At 40.2% G+C, this 21,329-nt stretch overlaps 2 protein-coding genes and 1 long non-coding RNA gene across 3 annotated transcripts in view; all 3 read right to left on the bottom strand.

Moving 5' to 3' along the window:
* The window catches only part of slit1a (slit homolog 1a (Drosophila)), a 103,711-nt gene extending 90,131 nt beyond the window's left edge, over window positions 1-13,580 (bottom strand). Inside the window, exons 1-2 of the mRNA XM_017037432.2 lie at window positions 12,877-13,580; window positions 2,602-2,673 (exon numbers count right to left, since the gene is read on the bottom strand). Coding sequence (XP_016892921.1) covers window positions 2,602-2,673; window positions 12,877-13,085 — 281 coding nt within the window. The 5' untranslated portion in view covers window positions 13,086-13,580. The remainder of the gene's footprint in view (window positions 1-2,601; window positions 2,674-12,876) is intronic.
* A 4,445-nt stretch (window positions 13,581-18,025) lies between these two features.
* Window positions 18,026-20,667, bottom strand: LOC112487800 (uncharacterized). Its single transcript, XR_003051226.1, has 2 exons — window positions 20,566-20,667; window positions 18,026-18,994 (listed from the first exon to the last, which is right to left on the bottom strand). It is a non-coding gene; the product is annotated as an uncharacterized LOC112487800 (long non-coding RNA).
* Window positions 20,668-21,224: 557 nt separating this feature from the next.
* The window catches only part of LOC103387393 (rho GTPase-activating protein 19-like), a 3,485-nt gene continuing 3,380 nt past the window's right edge, over window positions 21,225-21,329 (bottom strand). The window contains exon 10 of the mRNA XM_025060955.1: window positions 21,225-21,274. Coding sequence (XP_024916723.1) covers window positions 21,225-21,274 — 50 coding nt within the window. The remainder of the gene's footprint in view (window positions 21,275-21,329) is intronic.

Here is a 21,329-nt window from a genome sequence, read left to right as displayed (position 1 = left end):
GTTGCATTTGTGGTTAGAAAAGAGCAGTATAGGCCATATAGGCCAAAGATGTAGCTCAGTGCTACAGTACCATGTACCATATGTTTAGTATCTCAGAGTTTAGTATCTCAGTTTAATGCTCTACACCCATGGGATTTCTCGTGTTTGTATCTATTGGATTCAGGCGACAGCTGCTCAAGATGCAGCCAAAAAACTTTACTTTGTAACAAACACACAATCACATCAGGTCTCAGTTTGTTTTGTGTAAAACAGTTTGTGTTGGAAAATATATTTTCGGGTGTTCAAGAGTACACATTTACATTATTATGGTCAACATACAAAACCATCAGAATAACTGACATACTGATGCACACAGTGGACAGTGGTGTGGATTGAGGGCACACTGTGGAATCTTGGCAAATTAATCAGGATTAGCAGCCAGGAAAGTTTCCAGGGGAGTTCAGAAAGTGTGGGCTGGAGCTCTAGTGTGGTCCACGGCGAGTAGCGTATGGGTGGGGACAAGATGAAAGGTAGGCAGGGGGTCAGAAAACATTAGCGAAGCGAAAGGAGTTGGCATGCAATTGGCACCGTCAAAGGATAGTAAGGTAGTGTGTCTAAGTGTGTGCAGGGATAACATAGGCGCACACAGACACAGACACAGACACAGACATAGACACAGACAGACACACACACACACACACACAATCTCTTCTGTCTCCAACTTCGTTGCCAACACTAACGGACAAAAAAAAAAAGTTTTTGGAAGTGCTACAATAACACAAGTTTGGGAATGAAAAAACAGCATCTAGTGGCTTCAGAGGCAACAAGAGCTTTCCTTCATTACGTTGTACAACTGTTCTGTGTTGAAGGTAACCTCTCATGTCTCCGCCGAGGCCACACTGCACTGCAACTCAGCAGTCTGGGCTTCCTCCCCATCGAATATAAATGCTAATCACTGTTCACACTCCATCCACACAGCGAGAAACGTGTAATTCTCCACAGACCTCTCACTCATGCATTTAAATGGAAATATATAAAAAAACTACTGTTGCATTTAAAAAAAAATCTTTTTCTAGATAAGTCAAGGGGTATTCAGCATTGCGTGCCCCTCCCCTCCCCCGACATACACGTAGATGTGATTTAGATCAGCGAGGCTGCCAGACGAGTGGTGGTAAATCAGCTGTGTTGATTTTAGACTGATGGGGTAGATGGCAGCTGACTGTAAAGATAAACCTCTCTTCCTGTTTGGCTCCTTCTAGGGGTGACCCCGGGGTCAGAGGGATCAGAGGTCAAGCTGTTGCTTGTCTTATGTCTGTTGGCCCACAGGTACTGACACACTTTCTATTGTTTTACACACACATGCCATGCACATGTATACAGTAGATATATACATGTCGGAGATAACAGAAGTAAATGGTGTGTGATCTACAAACAAAACTTTAACTTAGGAAACTGTTCAATCTGACAGAAAGCAATTGGGATTTCTGTATTATTTCAGACTCCTTCGGTCTTTTCAGAGTAGAAACAGCAGCTGAATGTGCATGACCGTCAAGCCCAGGTAGAAACCAGCATGCTCCCAAAATGAACTCAGCCCTTTAGGTTGAAAGGTTGTACTTGAGTATATCAGTGCAATTTAACAAAGGCTGCTACTGCATTTCATTACTACACATTGTGTTATACCACACAAAGCCCCCAAAATCCTTAAAGAATGAAAAAGCCTGGCCCATAATGACAACAGAATCACACAATAGCATCTACTGATTAATATTGCCTCCTTTACAGTCCATTAAACTGCAAAAATGCCCCCCTTTAAATATCAAGTACATTAAAAAGTGACTGAGTTATAAATCTGCACGGAGCAGCTTTTCACAATCAAGGAAGTTTTGTTCTAAGTAACCCCGCTAGGAGTTGTTTCCTTCTTACTTGCTGTTGACAAGGTGGCGACACAGGGGCATTTAACCTACATGTGGTCTAAGAAGACGAGAGGGCTTAGAAGTAGAGAACGGGGGTAGGGTGAGCAACAATGAGACTTGAACACAGACGCACTTGGCCGGGAAGTAAGAATTATGTGGAGCTCGTGTTACATTTAAAGGCAGTAGAGCTTCCTCTCCAGCGGGGCTTTTAACACCTATTGCCCCACTAGCATGCACGTGTGCGTGTACATATGTTCACTATGGACACTTGTACAAGCACTTTAATACCTGAAGTCACAGGTGCTGCTGAAATTCTACACAGAGGGAGGCAGTGACTTCTCTCCAGTGTGTTAACTGTGGTGAAAACCTACTCAGGACCTGAGCTTGTGCATACATTACATGTTGATCTACGGGAGCTATGAGAGTCTGAGTGTGTGCAGGACAATAAGTGCTGCTTCTACAGACTGAACATTGTGAGAGTAGTCCATTATATTACTAGTCATGGTCACTCAGCAGCAGCTTAATGTACTGCCGAGTTTCAATCTGAACAGAAGCAGCACCACTTCACTGGGTTAATGCTACTGTGAGTACAACAGAGCCTGAGTACTAGCTCATGGTGAACTGGTGAACAGCAGCAGATAAACACTGACACTGATGGACACATCTCATCATCATACATCAACGAGGAGGCAAGGAGACGAATACTTACAGAACCCGCAGGTATTTGAGTCCGGCGAAATCACTCTTAGTGACGCGTGTGAGGTTATTTCCATTCAGTTCCCTGCAAAACAGACACATATATATTTTGAGAATAAATAATCAGTTCATTCTGATGGATAAAGCAGGCTGTTATAAATGCAAAGATTTATCCAGAAGTTCTTTATCCAGAGTATGAAAACATAGAAAACCACAGGCAACACATACACATAGCTAAACACACACACACTCACACAGATACACACACTCACAAGAGGAAGGATGGAAGTGGTTTAATATATTCTGGGAAAGTTTAATTGCTTGTGTATTTATTATAGTCAAACTGCAAGTATGAATATAAATGTAGGTACGAGGCTGTGCTTAAGGGAAGTTTCAGCTTAGCTCTTATACCACTGGGAGATATTAAGAGGTCCTGTTAAAATGGAAGCCACATTTGCACTGCATGTTTGTCTTTTAGGAACTCACCCCCCCCCCCCCCCCCCCCTTCTCTTTTCTTTTTCTCCGTCTGCCACATTGTTTCGCTATTGGTAGAGATTAGTGGGAGCCAGCAGAGGGGATTAGGGCAAGAACACGGGGCCAGAAAGCTAAGTGGTGTGGATATAATGACAGAAGACTTCCAACTGAGAGACAGTCATTAATACAAAAAAAAAAACAAAAAACAACAAGACATTATAGATAAAGATAATTGTGAAAATTTAAACTAAAAGCCTTGTGTCTCATCAACCTTGTGTAGATTATTTAAGTGGGTTAACAATCAACATCAACTAATTTCCCACAGAGCCGTGTCACCTTTATATCACTGCTTTCCTGTTCGTTGTATATTAATTGGAGATCAGATTTACCCATGTACCAATACTTATCCCAGCACCTCTAGTTCAGCCTGTATGAGTTTCAGCCTGTATGAACATGGCAGACAGAAATGAAGGCAAGCCATATAGGGGCTGAGAAAAAGTGGACAAAATGCTACTGCATGTTCTAGCCATTACGGCTCTGATCTATGGTGACCTCCTTAACCGCCCACTCTACTGCTCGACCCAGAACTTGTTCATAATCGACGCCAAAAGCACTGGTCTCTCTCCCTCACTTAGGTTCTCATTCTACCGTCTAATGACCACTCCAGGGACTTTGGCCTTCTGCAGTATAAATGTGAATGGACATTATACACAGATGGTGTGTGTGTGTGTGCAGGTGCAACGACCGGCCAAGTGACAGGGCCACGGGAAATAAATAATGGACTAGACTTCATTAGCCCGGGCTCTGATACACACACATGTGGTTCCCATTTCAGGTGCTTTAACACAGACACACACACACTGGATTTTCAATGTCTCATCTTCGGGGTGGTCACTCCTAATGACATCCGGTGAAACATTAAAAAACAAAGGAAGATGGATAAAAGGTAGGGAGAGAGAGACAGAGAGAGAGGGTTAGGGAGGGGGAGGGAGAGACGGACGGTTGAAGTGACGGATGGTATGTGGGAGAATGTGTGGTAGAATGACTCATATGTAAACAAATGAAAACACTCTTTTCTCCGGCAGCAATCAAGTCCTATTTTACCCTGTAATAAGAGACACGTCATACTTTCGGGTTGTACTCACGATTGACTAATCAAACTGAGAACTTCACTCAGCATTCCTCTGAGGATGTCACAATATCCTGCCTTTAAACGCCACATTGACCATGCACCTGTTCAGCAGAGGTTTGACATTTAGGAGAGCCTTAAATGTCACCATCCTCTTATAATGTTTAAAGAAGTCAGACTTCACACTGTTTATTTCATGCGCTGACCTTTTCCAGTGGCATTTCGCAAAAGAAACCATACACAGTTCCCAAGTTCTTAAAAACGGCCCAGATGATAATCACATTGCCGAGGCAGTGGCACTCCTGCAGCAGCTCATCTGCTTCTAAGAGTGATGACTTTCATGGAGTGCATCGACGTGACCTCCTGCAGTTAACTGTACCGCTGAAATGTAAATGGCACATTTTGAAGTTCACCGTCTCTGCGATGCATCACGACTGGCTTCGTGATAAGAGCACATGGTCCACATAAGTGGCTGCAGCTCCTTGTTCTGACCTGTGTGTGATGAGGTCTTGTGACCCAGAGGGGAGTAATCTCTCACTTTGGGAAGTTTGCCAAGTCACTGCCTTGTCTGTAACGATGTTATATCTCACTGGATAATGGAAAATATCTGGGATTCACATCAGCCACGGACAAACACACACACGCATCGGTGGACGAACGTCAGAGCCAAGTTTGGTTTGGATTTTATTTTTAAAAAATGCATCTGTGATTTAAATATAGAGAGATAGGAGACTGTGACTGGGGTCTAGAGTCAGGGGGCCTCATCCTTCTGTTGACTCTAAAGTCATGTATGCCAAAGTCATATGTAGTGTTAATAGCTCCAGGGGAAAATCTGCTGTTCATTAGTCGCAATATCAGTCAGTGGTATTTTCTTTGTTTTATAATCAAAGCTAAGAAATGGTTCCTGGCACAGCAGCAAAGGCACATTCTCTGCTTTTATTATACAGATGTTTGGTAGTGCTGACTTCATGTGGCTTTTCACATTACAATACTTCAGCATTACTTCAGAGGCTGAAAATTATTAGGTATCGCTCCCTGATCCTACGGCGAAGGATTTTCACCCCCAGCTGCCCCAGTCAAATCCATTCCTTCCTCTGGAAACTCTGTAAGACACACCACTCTGCCTGGAGAGTAGGTGAATTTATGACATCACTATCTAATCCTTTTTTCATCTTCTGTCCCAAACTGAATGATGCCTGAGAGAACTTCCTGGTACACCTTCCCTGGGGTGGACACATAGCAGCCATGTTCCACTGCTCTACATCTCTATAATTCAAAGTGGCTCAAAGCTGTGCTGCAATGCTGAAAAACTCATTATCTTTATTTCTGCCAGCTGCTGGGGTCTTTAGACTAAGGAGGGGGACACATCACATAAAAACCAAGGACTAGAAGGGGGACAGGCAACCACCATGTCGGCCAAAACAGATTAGGACATCCATTATGCCTCAGATTTCGAAACAAACATGAAACTAAACTAGAGTGTTTGAAGAGGGAGTTCAAACACTTAACCCCGAGTTTGGTCATTTTGTAAACAAACAAGAAAACAAGGATAAAGAGAAACAACTACAGAACAATTATCCGTGCATGATTGCATCCATTCATGCGGTATGAGATAAGGCCAAAAACACAAATATGAAGTAGAAAGAACTTTGATGTAAGAAAAAAAAATTAGGACAATCCATCATGTTCGCTGCAGATCCTTGTCCAGCGAGGGTTATAAGTTATTAATTTAAGTGAAAGGAAAACAGTAGAATTAACAGATGTTATATAATAATCAATAGTTAAGAGACACTAGACGTACATTAACAGATGTTATATAATAATCAATAATTAAGAGATGACCCATAAAAATCCAGGTGTAAACAGCCAAGTTACTATGATCTGGCCTCAGGGCTTTGAAAAAATCATTGCCAGTCCAAGCTGCATCAGGGAAGCCTCCTGAGACTGAATTTACTGCAAGTAATTAATTGCATTAAAACAACATACAGATATGAATGAGCAAAATTATCATGCCACACATCAGCACCACCTCAGTTAGCAGGACTTGTCCATAGACACGTGTGTTTGACTGGCCTGCCTGCAGTCTAGACCTGTCTCCTGTTTGAAATGTCTGTTCCAGAAAATAAAGTTTGTTTTTCTTTTATTCGTCATTTTCTGGAAATAGTCTATGTGAATGAATATGTTCTACTGATTTTCCTTTGTCTTTCAGCTCAACTCCACACGAGGCCTCTCTGTCATATCTCCTCGACAAGATTTCTGATTCCTTTTTTTCTTTTGCACAGCCATATTTATCTCTACCTCAGGCACCGCAGGACCATTTGTCCTGAACAGATTTGTCCTGGCAGGGAAGACAAATGCCAGCTGATTGAGGATCAGTGGCACAGCAGTGTCCAAACGACTCACCGAGGGAACAATCTGATGACCAGAAGCCTCAGGTACATCACAAGCCTGGATGCTCATCGATCACAATTGCAGATTTGTCACAGCACTAAATATTATAGTGTTTTTTTTCTCTCTTGAATGATGCAAGTGGGTTGAAATCTGCTGCAAACCCTGAAACATCTTACAACGACAGCTGTGAAAAGAGACAGGAGGAGTGAAGGATGGAGACACAGAGACGGAGCTTCACTGACAGTGTTGTTAGCAGTCTGAAAGTGATGGAGAAGAGACGTGTGGTGAAGTGTTACGAGCAGTTTGGGAGCTGTGAAGAGCTGATGGGCTGTCTGAAAAATGTCAGAAAATAGATGAGGCCTCAAAGCCTGTTCCACTGTAAGAGGAAAGTGACCTACATAACACCAGGTCCGACGGGCCGCGGGATGGCGCAGAGCCATTTAGACTCAGAGAGGGAGAGAGGGAGCAGACCACCCTCACCAAAATGATACTGTTAAACCAATATGGAACACTGTGTCCAGACTCAGAGGTCAGATTTTGAAAAGCTCGAACAAAACTTTTCCACATTATTGGAATGTGGTTTTAAGATGTGCTGTTCAAGAACACCACAGTTTTCTTGTATTTTTCTCTGTAACAGGATAACAATATTTGTTAAAAATAATAGATGATAATGACAATGTCTTGCAATAGAAGCCCAGTTAAATGTATAAACTGTGTATTGAATGAGTCGGCTGAATTTTGTGTAATTTTAGAAGACCAAAAAAGAAAATATTTTGTGTAATTTTAGAAGACCAAAAATAATTTTGATATTTGAGAAAACATTCCCATTGACTTAACTAAGATAAAAAAAGAAAAGACCAAAATTTAACTAGAATTTGGCTGTTAAAATTCACAATTATACACAATACCTACACTCTTGCTGAGTGGGTTCTGTCTCATGTTAGTCGTGAGTTCTAATCTGGCTCATGGGAACTGGGCTGAATGTTTACAGTTTTTACTCTGCTCCGCAGCGCAACTACTGATAGAGAAAGTACAGATGCCAACGGGCACAGGTAGAATTCAACCCGACCATCTGACTTCTGTTGATTCCAAATGTCCTTCGTGTGGAAACAACAGCCCTGACAAGGACACAATGTTTTTATCTCCAAGGAACACATGCTGTTGTCAGCGAAAACTGCACAGATAAGAAAGGCCAAAGACGGAGGGAAAAGAGATTCCACGGAGGCGAGGAGGGAGGGAAAGAAGGGCACAGACACTGTGTAATCAAACAGAGATAACACATGACACTTTCTCGGGCTGAAGTAAATCTATTAAACATCTGTTTCACGGCGTGTTTCTGCCACAGCCTGAATGGAGAACACACACACGGCTGTCGTAGACACTGAGACAGAAGGGCCTTTCATGCTCCCGATGTATTTGTAGTTTGTTCTATGACAGACGCTGAGGTTCTGTTGTGGCTTCGACTCCTGCATGAAGGCATTCAGGCTGGATGAGTGTGCACCACGACAGTGAGGAGCATCACATGCGCAAAACATATGCCCTGCCACATTCATGATGGCTAGTTAAATCCATGTGGAAAAATGAGGAGATGCCTGTTGACAACTAGTAATTTGTCGGATGCTGACAGAAGAAAGATTTTCTTTAATTACCTGTCTGACTCCCACTGAGCGCCGTGACGATTTAACGTATTCTCCGATTAATACTGATAGAAAATATCCAATTATACATGACATCTATTGGAAGAAAGAAAGGCTCCAAAGGAAATTTAATTATAGAGCTTTGGTTCTGTTATCTTTAATAAATGAATCACCCTGTCTGCAACCATAAACTCTGCGATAGAAATGTTGACACATGAACTGGAAATGCAATAAAACTTCAATTATTAGTTTCATTATTCACTTGGATAATAGTTCCCAGAAAAAGAACAAATGAGAAAAAGCCAGCAGATAGTTGATCCATTTAACACACACACAAACACACACACACACACTTCGTGCTGGTCTGAAGGCTTAAAAGCACCGCTCGTCTAATGGAGATGAAAGGTGATCTCGCTGAATTCCCTAAATTAGATTTTCACGCTGCTAAAATGCGACCACTTTCAGACAGGCGTACACAACAAATTTATGCAGGAGCACATCATATGAAGTATTCAGAAGGTTCTAAGATAAATTGATTTTTTTTTCATAGATAAAGCAATTTCTCCTGCGCAGGCAATCACCAGGCTGTGTCATAGAATTCTGTCTTTGTAGAATTCTGAGGGATGTTTTTCACACTAGGTAGAAAGTGGCTTTTTGGCCACATCTCGGGACTGATGTTGAGTTTGTATCAAGTATTTTTTTTAGAAAAAAAGCAGATGGAGCAAGATCAAAACCGGATTCAAATCTTCAATAATTTGAATAGGTTTCCAATCATACTTGTGAAACTGAACCAACAACCCTCAGGGTGTTATACTGCCCTAGCAGTGCCTAAGCTCGGCAACAGCTCTCTGTTTTATCGGTTGTCGAAAAGGTCAACTTATGAGAGTTGACAGATCTGATCAAATAAAACATAAAACAGCCCCATGTGGAAAAGACCATAAAACCCATCCAAGATAATTACCAAGTTTCTCAGCAGGTCTTATTCAAAAATATGTCAGAACTTTTACACCTATCAGCACGTCACTCTTACTTCTTTAGATCCTACAAACACACTCAAACAAACGACTAGGTCAGTAAGTGTGAGGTAGCTTTGATGCTAACCAGTCAGTCATCACCGCACTTACTCATGGGCCATTGTCAAAAGTGTGGTGTTAATGCAGTGATAAGTCTGATGGGCCGAGGAGTCACGCAGTTCTACAGTACAAATCATAAGCCAGAGAGTAGAACACAGCTGTGCTGCACTGGCAGTAAACTCCTCTCACTTTGTCCAAGGCCTGTAATTTCACAACGTTACATTCTGACATTCTTAGAATGATTTTCATTCCAGACTACTCATGGGATTAGCAGCTACGATGATTGATATAAAAAAAAAGGAAATGAACTAATTTTCCTCTGCCTCCGTGCTGTTTAGCATATTATGATAATAAACACCATCTTGTTAATTCTCTCATTAGCTTTGAGGTTTGGTTACAGGCCACGCCACTCCTCTGAAATCCCTTCATTAGTGATAAGCACGTTAGTTTCGGTACCAGCCTGGACTTACTCGCCTCCCTCCTCCTCCCCTCTCTCCACCTCTTTGTCTGGTAACATAGCCAGAGTTGGCAGGCAGCAGGCAGGCTGTGTTCAGTCATGTCAGGGTAAATTATGGCTCAGGTGGCCGGTGAGCGGTCGGTTGTTGCAGTTACATGCCAGTGCCAAAACCCTGCAGGCTCTCCCTGGCACATGCAACGCACACCTCCCACCTCCAGGAGGAGGTCTGGATTAGTCTTCCAATGCATGATTATCAAAGCAGAGGGCGACCCCATCGCCCCCCCGACAGCCCTGAGTCTTTTCAAATTAAACATTACTATTTCACTGTAAGGTAATGTATAGGGGGAAAAAATGACAAAACAGAATTATGGAAAAGCCAATGACACACATACACACACAGACTTTATCTTCCTGTAATGCTGGAGGAGCTTGATTATGATCTAGAATATCAAATAAATTATTAATTAATTATTAAATACATGAGCGGGGTGGGCCGTCATTTACATATATAAACAAATAATTTAAAACATGTTATTTTTTAAATGCATATACTAAAAAAAAAACATATTTTGAATTTCATTTTATGGGCAAGTCCAGTGCTGTAAAGCCAGCTATACAGCAGTGGATTCTAAAATGGGGGGGTACCCCACCAGGCTGGGTGATAATGCAGGGAGTGGGGTGGGAGGGGCGGTAGACACAGCAGGGCAAATAAATTGGGTTTGCAAAAAAAAAAACAAGGCAATCTCAAAATCTGGGTTCAGTTGATTATATTTCGAAGCGGGGGGCAGGGCGGGGGTGAGGGTTCCGAGAGAAGAAGTTTTCGAATCACTGATTTTCACTCACAATATGTAACTCAAAAGTTAGATCATTCTGTATCGTAAAAGTGACTTTTCCCAGCAGGACATTCTCATTCTTTGGACCCTCTCAACAACAACAATGTCCATGTAAATATATAATATATTTCAGGAAAATAGTAATGCCAAGTGAACAAGAGAAATAAGAGAAAGGTCTAGGGCTAAAGAGAGGATGGTACAGGGGGGGGGGCAGGTGCTCCAGAGTGGGATTTTAACACAGATTTCTCACAGCCTCATTACAGGATTCAGCCTCTGGGGGGGACGGGGGTCAGATCTGATCAAAACCCAAAGTGACAGGTGAAAATGGGATTCTGTCTGAAATCTACACCCTGTGCACACAGCACATCATCGCTGCACACTCTCCTCAAAAAACTAAGCCTTTCCTCCATCAATCCCAGAAACCATCACTTTGTAAGAATGAAAACGGAGTCGATAGAAAAGCACAAACACATATGAATTTACTAAGACAGTTGATAAACAAACAGGTCAGGCCAGCTTCACAAACTGTGTGACTTCACAAACTCTTTACTCTGGAGCCTTTTCTGCTTCTCCTAGTTTCCTGCATCTGATTTTCTTCCAAAGAAAAAACAACTATAAATGAGTCCTTTCACTCACATTAAGTTGAGAGAAGGGCATTTTGTAACGTGATACCATTTAAGATCTGTGTCATTTCTTAAATAGGTTTCTATGAAGAAAAAAAACACACAAATGTCTGGGACAAGTCTACATAAAGTTGACTGACTCATTACTCATGTTTGGCCCCAGTAGCAGCTGCACAATTTCATTCACATGAAGGCACATATTTTCCCAAATACACACGCATTAATCTCGCTATGCACATGGGACCGTCATGTGAGTCTGTTCAGGCTGCGTTGACTTCCACAATCACCTTTGATGAATCACCACACATAATGGCCCGCAAAGGAGGAGAGAGTCCATTGTTGGGGAGACCGGCCACTTCTGCGTGACCTCGACACAAATTCAAGTGTACGGTAAAAATATGAGCACGTTCACAGAGACGTGGTCCTCATACACACTGGGCCGTTAGTGCAGGATGACTGAAAACGTCCAGAGATGCAACTGGGATTACAAAATGTTCCGCTGTACATGACCTACGTTTGTACAAACAACTTTCACGACACAAAAATGCTTTTGAGTGCAAGGGGAAGGGTTGATTTGCAGAGTGAATGGCCATTCATGTAAAAGGGAAACCACCAAATGACCATGTTTCCTCACTGCGTCAATGTTTAACCTGCGAAAGCAACCGGGAAACAGGCAGGCGAAAAAAAAAAGATATTCTCTGAAATTAAATATGGAAAGTATATAAAAAAATGTGCAGCCAATTCTGACTACACCAGTGCCACCACTGGCAGCGTCTCTCTTTGCTATTATTAACCGCTGATATTTTAAAAGCTGAAACAGAACAATTTAATTCCCAGCACTCCCCTCCACTCTGATTTAACTGATGAATATTTCAGAGGAACGTCAGAAAAGGCAGAAAAAAACTCTAATCTGCAAGTCAGCTTCTGCTTCACCTCTTGCTCCCCCAGCTACGTGATTCTCCTGCAGGACTGACTGAAGGAGCAGGTTTGCTTAATTTTCTACATGATTTAACAATTTGCGGAGCAAGTGTTCATGGTCATAAGAAGAGAGAAAGAGGGGTGGAGGGGGGTGATATCCTGACCTGGAAGGCAGGAAAGTAAAAACAGGGGAAAAGGAACTGTGGTAATAATAAAACTGGAGGAAACATATTGGCCAAAGATTTAATTTAGAATTCAAGCAGATCCTTGGATTATTAGATTTAAACTTCCAGACAAACTTTATCCTTTATTTTTAAGAAATTCACCTCATAATTTTAATGCTCAGGTATGTGATTTTCTACCTCAATAACGCCAAATAGTTATAGAATAACCTACTTGTAGAAGTTTTTTTTTAATATAATTAAAGATACGCAACAAATATGAACAGGCAGGTATTAAAACATGGACACACATCTGCTCTGACTCTCTTCGGTCCCTCAAGCCTATTTATACCTGACTGGAATGTAAGCTTTTCTGTCTTGTAGAAGTACAAACACACACACACACACACACACACCTTCAGATAAACAAAGCTCACAGACAGGGTTATTGTTCTGTTTCAGTCTTAAAAGGGAAAAAAAGTCATATCCACTTTAAAAGGCAGCAGAGAAACAGAAAGCAAAGAAGATAGTTTCTCCATCTCTCACACACACACTCACACACACACAAACACAGCGTACAAATGGTACTCACAGTCTCTCAGTGTTGCGGGGGATATTCCTTGGCATTGACTTGAGTCCCAGTCCATGGCAGTCTACTGTGGTGCCGCTGCAGGAGCACAGAGCTGGACAGGCGCTGGCATTGCCCAGCAGCAGGGCTGAGAGCATCACCGCCCACATCCAGGGCAGTTGCCCAGCCACGTTGCCCATGTTTGCCCTAAGACAGCTGCCCCTCACAGGCATGTTCTCCAGCACTGTAGCCACAGACCTCTACTTCTCTGTCCACCTCCTCTCTGTGTCTCTGTGTCTCTCTCCCTCTCTCTGAGTCCTGCTACACCTTACAAGTCCTCTACAATTATTAATAGAAATATCTGGTGAATATAAATAGATTTGAAAAAACAAATGCTAATATTGTCCTCCTAGTTCTGAAGAATACAACTCCTCTTTTTTCCTCTTTCCTGATTTTATGATCTCCACCACAGTTTCTGCTGATGTAAAAAAAAAAGGCTGCTTTCTTTCTCTTAATCTCCTTCTTGCAAACTCTTTTCCTTTCTTGTCTTTGTGGAGTTGCTGTGCTGCGCTCTGGTCTGCACGCGTCTGCGTCTCTCTCCTCCTCTCACTCAGTCCTGCTCTGCCTGCTTGAAGAGAGAGTGAATAAGAAAGAGCAGAAAGAAAAAAAAACAGCCTTCTCTCTTACTCTCTCGCTCTCTCTCTCTCTCTCTTACATACACACTCATTCACACACCAGTCATCCATCACAAGGATCTACAAATAGCAGAGCCCCCCCCGACTCCACCCCTGCCCAGCCTTTCCTGCCCCACTCCTCCCCTTCCCCACATATCATAGCCCCCCCCACAACCCTGCCTGAACTCTCATTCTGAAGATCCGTCTTTCATTCCTGTCTTTTCACTTTGTAAATTAGAGCATCTTTCTTTATCCTTTATTTCACTCACTCCACACCTTTTCTCTCAGTTTTGCCTCAAGGGGCATCCCGTGGAGAGGAAGACCTAACCTGCATGACACTGCATAACCCCTGCCCAGAGGGAGAAGCTACGGGGACACTGGGCTATACAACTGTGTGTGCGTGTGTGTGCGTGAGAGTGTGTGAGTGTGTCTACACGTAACGATGGAGAATCCACCAGGGATGATAGGAATCAACACCTCAGTCCCTAAAGGCCAAAAGAAGGAATAAATAATCCAAAGTGTTGCTGTTAACGTGTAAGTGTAGCCATACACACACACACACACACACACACACACACACACACAAGCCAAACAAGAAGCTGTGGTGAACAAGCACAAAATACAACCACACACACACACAGACACGCAAATACCCAGGATCCGTTGTAAAGGCAGACCACGGCTATAAAAAGTAAGTCAACACCATATTTTGAGCGCAGCGTGGGCACTGGAGCACAGATTACATCCTAATTTACACAAATGAAAAGACAAACAGCTCCTCTCACAGCCATACCTGCTCTGCTCCTTCTCTGGGTTTGAAGGAGCGACCGGGACCACAGACCTCCTCTCCCCAAATGCCAGCACCGAGCATTCCCCGAAGTGGAAACATAAACTGGTCTGTGTTTAGAAGGGAAACATTCGTGATAAGCCGCATTTGCCATTCATCATTCATGTTAAAGAAAAACTCAGCAAAAATCATTTGGCAAAGGCCAACCTTTAGTTCAAACTGTGGCTACACCGGAGGTCTAGCCATTGTTGACAGTGTAATTGTAGCTTTGGTGAAACTCAGCCAAACATGTACGGATGTATGGAATGGCAAATCAGTTTTGAGTATTGCGGGCGGGAAGCACAGCTCTTAGTTCTCGTCGATTCGGTCCACAGTACACTGCTCAAAGTTATCAACACTATAAACCAAACGGTGCTAAAGAACACTGAGCAGTCATTGAGGAACAACAATCACATTTTAGTTCACTCCCTGGGGTAAAGTCTTCCATTGAACCAGAGTTTCATCATTAGATCTTCAATACTGTGTGCCTACATCTGTTTCTTAACGAAGTGCTCTTGAGTAATGCTCTCATCAGCTGTTTAAAGACACAAAAGCAATAACTAATTTAATAGTTGTTTTCAACTCTTACATAAGCTGTCAACTGAGGTTACAAAAACAAAAAACAAAGATGTTTGTGGGGCTTTTTGCCATCTCTGTTTTTCTTTTGTTTGTTTTACAAAGTTTGAGTTGAAAATGTTTAGCTACCAGATTCTGTAATACACTAAACACTGTTTTCTGTCATGTATGGCATGTAATGTTATGTTTGTTTATGTTTTTTTTTTTTTTGTAATTCTAGGACAAAAATAAAGAAAAGAGAAATTGTTCAAAATTCTCAAAAAAAAAAATAGGTAAACAGCACTGAAGAGCATTTCTTAGCCCAATTACCCTCAGCAAACATTGACCATTTGCCTATAAATCTAAAATATAAACGTATATAAATCACCACAATTAAGCTAAACATTTATGAAAACTCAAATATTAGCTCAGCTTAGTAATAAATGAATAATAGTTTCACTCTTTTTATGAATGTAAAATAAATGTAAACGTTTGACATAAACCGTTAAGTGACACAAATCAGATTGGCCCAAAAAACTCATTCACTTCCTATAACAATCACCAGAAAGACAAAAGAGGAAACTTTTGACTTTGTGAGCTCCTCTGACAGTTTTGTTGCTTGTCCAACAAGATTGCGTAAATGTGAACATTCATTTTAGCACACCTCAGGAGAAAACAGCTCCATCTGTGCTAGTAAAAGTGTCAGTGCAGCATAGATCTTTCCCCTATGAATGACTAATTAAAGAGGAGACGTGGTGTTTAGTGATAATGGGGGTGGGGGGATGACGTCCCTCCCCTCACACGGTCGTGATAGGAATGTGCACTAAACAGGAATTATTCAGCTGCACCCAAAGCTTTTAGAGGACAAGGCAGCCATTTTTAATAAATGTGAAAAAGCAAAGAACAACATCAACAGCCTTTAACATGGAGTAAATTTCAATCTAAAAAAGGTTGTCATTAAAAGAAAAAAAACTCCAAAAAGTTAGAAATATTTTTAGGTTGATCCAAAGGTGGCAATTTAAACTATTTCTTATTACACCTCCAAAAACCTCATTCCATAATTATTATAATTTGTTGTTCTGTTTTGACCATGAGTATTTAATGTTATATTTAAGCAAAAAAAACATTTAAATATATGGGTTATAGCAAAGACGTTTTTCTGCATCGTTATGACTGTAGTCATGCTAGCTTCAGTAAATTGTTTTCAATCAAAAATCAAAGTTTTCAATTTAACTCTCCCTGAAGACCTTTGGTAGATCATATACATTTTTAGTAAATTTGCATCCACTCAACATACATGCTTGTGGCTTTGTGCTCAGGCCAGATAATGTTAAGTTGATTACAGTATACTGTAGGTCTCGTTCATTTTACAGTCATCAGGCTCACTCTGGAGGAGGACTGCTAAATATAAGTCGTCTGGACTTTTGGCTGTAAAACAATACTTTTCCTATCATGGAGGCTGTTGTATATTTACAGAACAGGAGGGGGAAAAAGCAGGCCCATTCTCACAGATGTTTACAACATATACTTACAACAGCAAACATGCATTGACATGGACACCATAATGACACGCTTGGAAATTCCTTCTATTGTAGAGCTTGCCTTCTCTCTCTCTCTCTCAGTAACCACCCACTCACCCTCCAGTTCTACAGTTCAATTTGGGCAAATCAGTTAATGCAAACAGCAGCAGTTGAACTTCCGTGGTTAATTCATTTTAACCACTTCACATTGTAATGGACTGCTCCTTGTTTTTTTCCGTTTGGTACAATAGAGCATATAGCAACAATATATATTTATTTAACATAAATGTTGCTAAAATATAGTTATACATAGTATATATACTATATTTTAAACATTAGTTGCAGCGTAAAAGAGTTTTGATTACTATCCTGCGAAATACGTTATGGAGATATTTGCATATCGGTCTACAGGTGATTTATCTTATTTTTAACTAAACAGCAGCACCTTGTGGCGGTCATTAGAATTGCACCAAATATCTGCAGGATCACACAAAACACCACCTGCGGAAAACATGTCAATCTTAAGGGTTAAGGTTTGAAATTAAATGTTTTGTTCCTTTTAATCAATAATTAGCATTTTCCCAGATTTGTGAAAACTATTTTGGGACTTTATATTGTGCTAGGTTTTCATTTCATTTCATTTGGAAATGTTTGATATTCATGTTAGGGTCACAACGTGGACAGTTCTCCATCCAATCACAGGGCCACATAGAGGGACAAAAATATTCACAGTCAAATTGACAGTAAATTAAAGTGAACAATTAACCTACACTTTTCTGGCCGCTAGGAGGAAACCAGAGTACCTAAAAAAAACCACACACATGGAGATCATGAAAACTTCATTCAGGAAGTTAAGACAGGCCATCAAACTGGTGATTTTCTGTCTGTAAGGCACTAAACCTTTTTACACCACATGGCCCTCAGCATTGCCTTGAATTCCTTGATATAATACCAACGGAAAACTACTTTACTGTGAGAAATTACTGTTGATCAACACCGTCTGCCACTGCAGCTGATCGTACTGGATCAGGTAATAAGAAAACCATACATCAATTTTGGCCAGAAACGCCGCCAAATTCTGTCTCTTGAGTTAATTTGCAGTGGACAGAGAGACAATTCAAAACACACTCTGTGGCCAGATGAGCCCACGTTTCAGCTCATCTTTGGGAAACGCAGACGTGGGATGCCACCTGCCAAAAATTAGAGACCATTCATACACCTGTCAACACAAAGCGCAAATGCCAACATCTGCGATCATGTGGGCGATCTGCATACATGTGTGGATACCACTAGTGTGGAGGCTTATGTTGGAATTTTAGAAACAGATGCTCTTGTCAAGATGTTTTTTTTTTTACAGCAACTCAATGGATTTTCTGCAGAACAGGATCACATGTTCAAAAGTTTGGCTCCGTCAATGTACCATGTATGATTGACTGTCCTGTCTGCAGTCCATATGTGTCTCCTATTGGAAATGTTTTTGACACAACAACAAAAATGACAAATATAACTTGTAAAAATAAAAAAAGCCGGGGGTTTAAAATTCAATTGCAGCCTGAGCAGATTTTGGTAGAAAAAAGAAAAAAAAAGACAGCCATAGACCACAGCTTGATGTCTTTTAATTACAGTGGGTTGCATAGCTTCACAGTAGCACCAATGTCCACAGTAAGTCTTCATGGTCAGTTGAAATGAACATGAGGCACTAATCCCATTTTATCACAGCTTAGCAGATAGACCACTTCACTAGAAAACTGCTACTGAATGTGTTAGACACCAAGGTGCATTTCAAATTGGCTCAAATTCTCCCATTAAAGGTTGACAACCACGGCAGAACATTTATCATCACTTGCATGCAATGAAAAAACTATCAAAAACAATGGTTAAAAATTCTGCAATGTGTAAAAAATATATGCAATAAACAGCGGGGAAGGGGGAGTAATAAACATAACAATATGGTAAAAAAAAAGTTGCATAAGACTTCAAAAGTTTCCTGAAAACATTGCATTAAAAGTATCACCCTGAAGCAGTAGTTTAAGGTTTACAGTGTAAAAAAGTTGTGACGAGTAAATGGATCTGCAAATAAACTACATGAGCAGAACCTTTAATCAACACCTTGTCGAAAATTACTAACGAGGAGGAAAAAAAGGAAACTGAATATTTTCAATAGTAGTTTGAAAAAAATTAAATTATGATGTAAGATAAATATAAGGCACGTTCGAATAATCTGTTCTGACGAACGTTCAACTAAATTTTAACCAAGAAGCACATCCCCAAAAACACACGCTATAAAAAATAAATACAAAGTGTTTGAATCTTAAATTAAAAGCAATAAAATTTTAAAGCTAGATCAAATGACTGTCCAAATAACTATTTTTTTAACCTCAGATGGAAACTAAAAGGTTGTAACAGAATTAACTTGTATGTAACATGTAACATATATATTATAAAGCTAAAGAATAAGGTCGGGAAAATTCCTATTGGAAAAAAATGGGGTAAAAACAAGGTGTGAAAAATTGTTACCATTTCCCAAACATCACAACAAGGTTGTCTCCTCTTAAAGTTGACTAATCCTGGAGGGAAAAAATGAAAGGAAAAAAAAACATATTAGGTGATTTTTTTTTGTCCTTTTGGGTGAGAACATCAGGGTTCAATAGAAGGATGGGGAAAAAAAATAATTTGCCTGTGGTGAAACACAGACTGTAGATGTGAAGGAGAAAAGAAAACTCCTTCAGCAGTGAAGAAAATTTAATTTAGATTGGGGGAAAAAAATAAAAATACAAACTTAAGTGTGATAATTATTGGAATCTGTACTTTTGAAATTGTACTAGAACCCATACCTAACAGGCAAAGTAGAAAGAAAACATGAGACATTAAATCTATTGGTTGAACATAAATACACACGTCTATATGATAGAGATGGATAGATAGACGGAACTTTACTTATCCCTTGGGAGTTACACCTTATTTAATTTTAGTATCTAGCAGACCAGTAGGCCTGTTCATCATTTTTATTGTACACACACGCTCAAGATGCCAGATAAACATGTAACGGGCTTGGAGCTCTTTTTTTCATTAATGACTTTGTAATAAATGTCACCACGTACAGTCCTCTCACATTGTCTGTGAAGACGTGGAAGGAAGAAACGTCTGCTGTGTGTCTTTAACCTTAAAGTGGAAAAAAAATCTCTCAGCCTGTCAACATAGAGAATAGCCGCCTACATATTCTGTGAGTGTGGGTGAGAAGGTGATGTCAATTAGAATTAGGAGATGAAATAAGAAAGAAATAAGAAACAAACTAGAGCTAGAAGCAATGTTGGAAAAGTCATTTTAACACACCCGTGCACACACAGTGAATGGAACATGTTCTACTGCACTTGCAGTGGTGATGCTACAGCTCAATTGTGGAAACATTATATAAGAATGAAAGTTTTAAAAAAAAACTCCACAAAGATATGAAATTCATTGTGACAATCATCAAGCTGTGGTCCAGGTTGACAAAGGAAAATTTGAGTGACACAATATTTTAGTTTATGAGAGTTTGCACCAACAGCGTATGGTAAATGGTCTGTAGTTCATCCGTATACTTCACAAGTCCTAGCAACAGCTCAAAGCACTTAACACTGCAGGTTTTGTCATTGGTCATTACCTTCTAACCTCAAGTCAGAATTGAACCCACAACCCTGTGTGCAAGACAAATGCATGCATCAACCACTGACCAACTGCTAGAGCTGAAGGTTTATTGTTAAATTCTGTGTTTTTAGAAAAATCCAGATTAAATGAATTAATAACTCAGAGTCACCCTCTTGGTCACCAACATTTTTCCAAGTCTTGATCTTTTAACACAGAAGCCAAACTCAATTTGGTGCAGAAACAAGGTCTTTACGTTCCCATTTTTTGCCTTTGCCTGACAAGACTTTAATATTTCTTTTATAACGTGAAGTTTTTGAATAAAATAAATGTGAATTTGGGATCTTTTTTTGATTTCTGAAGGTTTTATCGCCTGTGTTTTTTGTTTTTCAGTAATTTTTTTTCAGTATTTCTATCAAAAGTCCCTTATCGATGTTTTGTGCACAGCACAAAGGACTGTGGAAGAATATTTTCCTTACACTGTTTACATTGGGGTAAATTCAGCAGTACTCACTTTTTCACTTTTCTGGCCGTCAATGGAAATCTGTTGTTTGTTTTCTTTCTCCGTCAATACCTGGTTTCCCAGAACTTTCCGCTGAAGTATAAACAAAACATTATTAGATGATGAAAAATAAAACAGAGAAAGCACACTTTTAACTGCACATCAAGGTATCCTTATCAAAACAAAACAAAAAAGTTATGCATACCACTGGCAATATCTTGGCTCCCTCTAGTGGTATTTATATTGTCACTTGCTGATTGTGTGTTTAATTTAATTAAAAAATTATAAATTATACAAATAAAATACTAAAAAAATCACTAAAACGTGAAAACAAGACAAAATACATTTTTACTTGTACTTTTATGTAAACAAGGCCTTATTTTTCCTAAACTTCATAAAGATTTTTCTTGCAATGTTGCTAACTGAAGTTAGACTGCAGTCCAACACTTTCAGTCTAACTTCTAATTTATTAACAACATCAACATCTCATTTTATTAAAAATCAAAACAAATTGGATCATTTTTGACACAGGGACATTATTAGAATGAAGTGCTATTTGCACTGTTGTGCATCTTTGTGGTACACTTTGTCTTTGCCTGATTATCTTATTGAGTATTAATTATTTGGTCTTAGCTAAACAGATCAACTTATGCTCCTGTATTTAATGTTACTCATACTTGTGATACATGGAGATTTTGGAGGTATGTGGTGCAAACACATTCTAAAAAGATACACGATTCAGAATTATCCTTATATAAACTAAAATGACTAACCTT

This window comes from Cynoglossus semilaevis, chromosome 12 (genome assembly GCF_000523025.1).
Source record: "Cynoglossus semilaevis isolate Cse_v1.0 chromosome 12, Cse_v1.0, whole genome shotgun sequence".
NCBI classification, from domain to species: domain Eukaryota; kingdom Metazoa; phylum Chordata; class Actinopteri; order Pleuronectiformes; family Cynoglossidae; genus Cynoglossus; species Cynoglossus semilaevis.
This window is presented reverse-complemented; position numbering and strand designations above follow the sequence as displayed.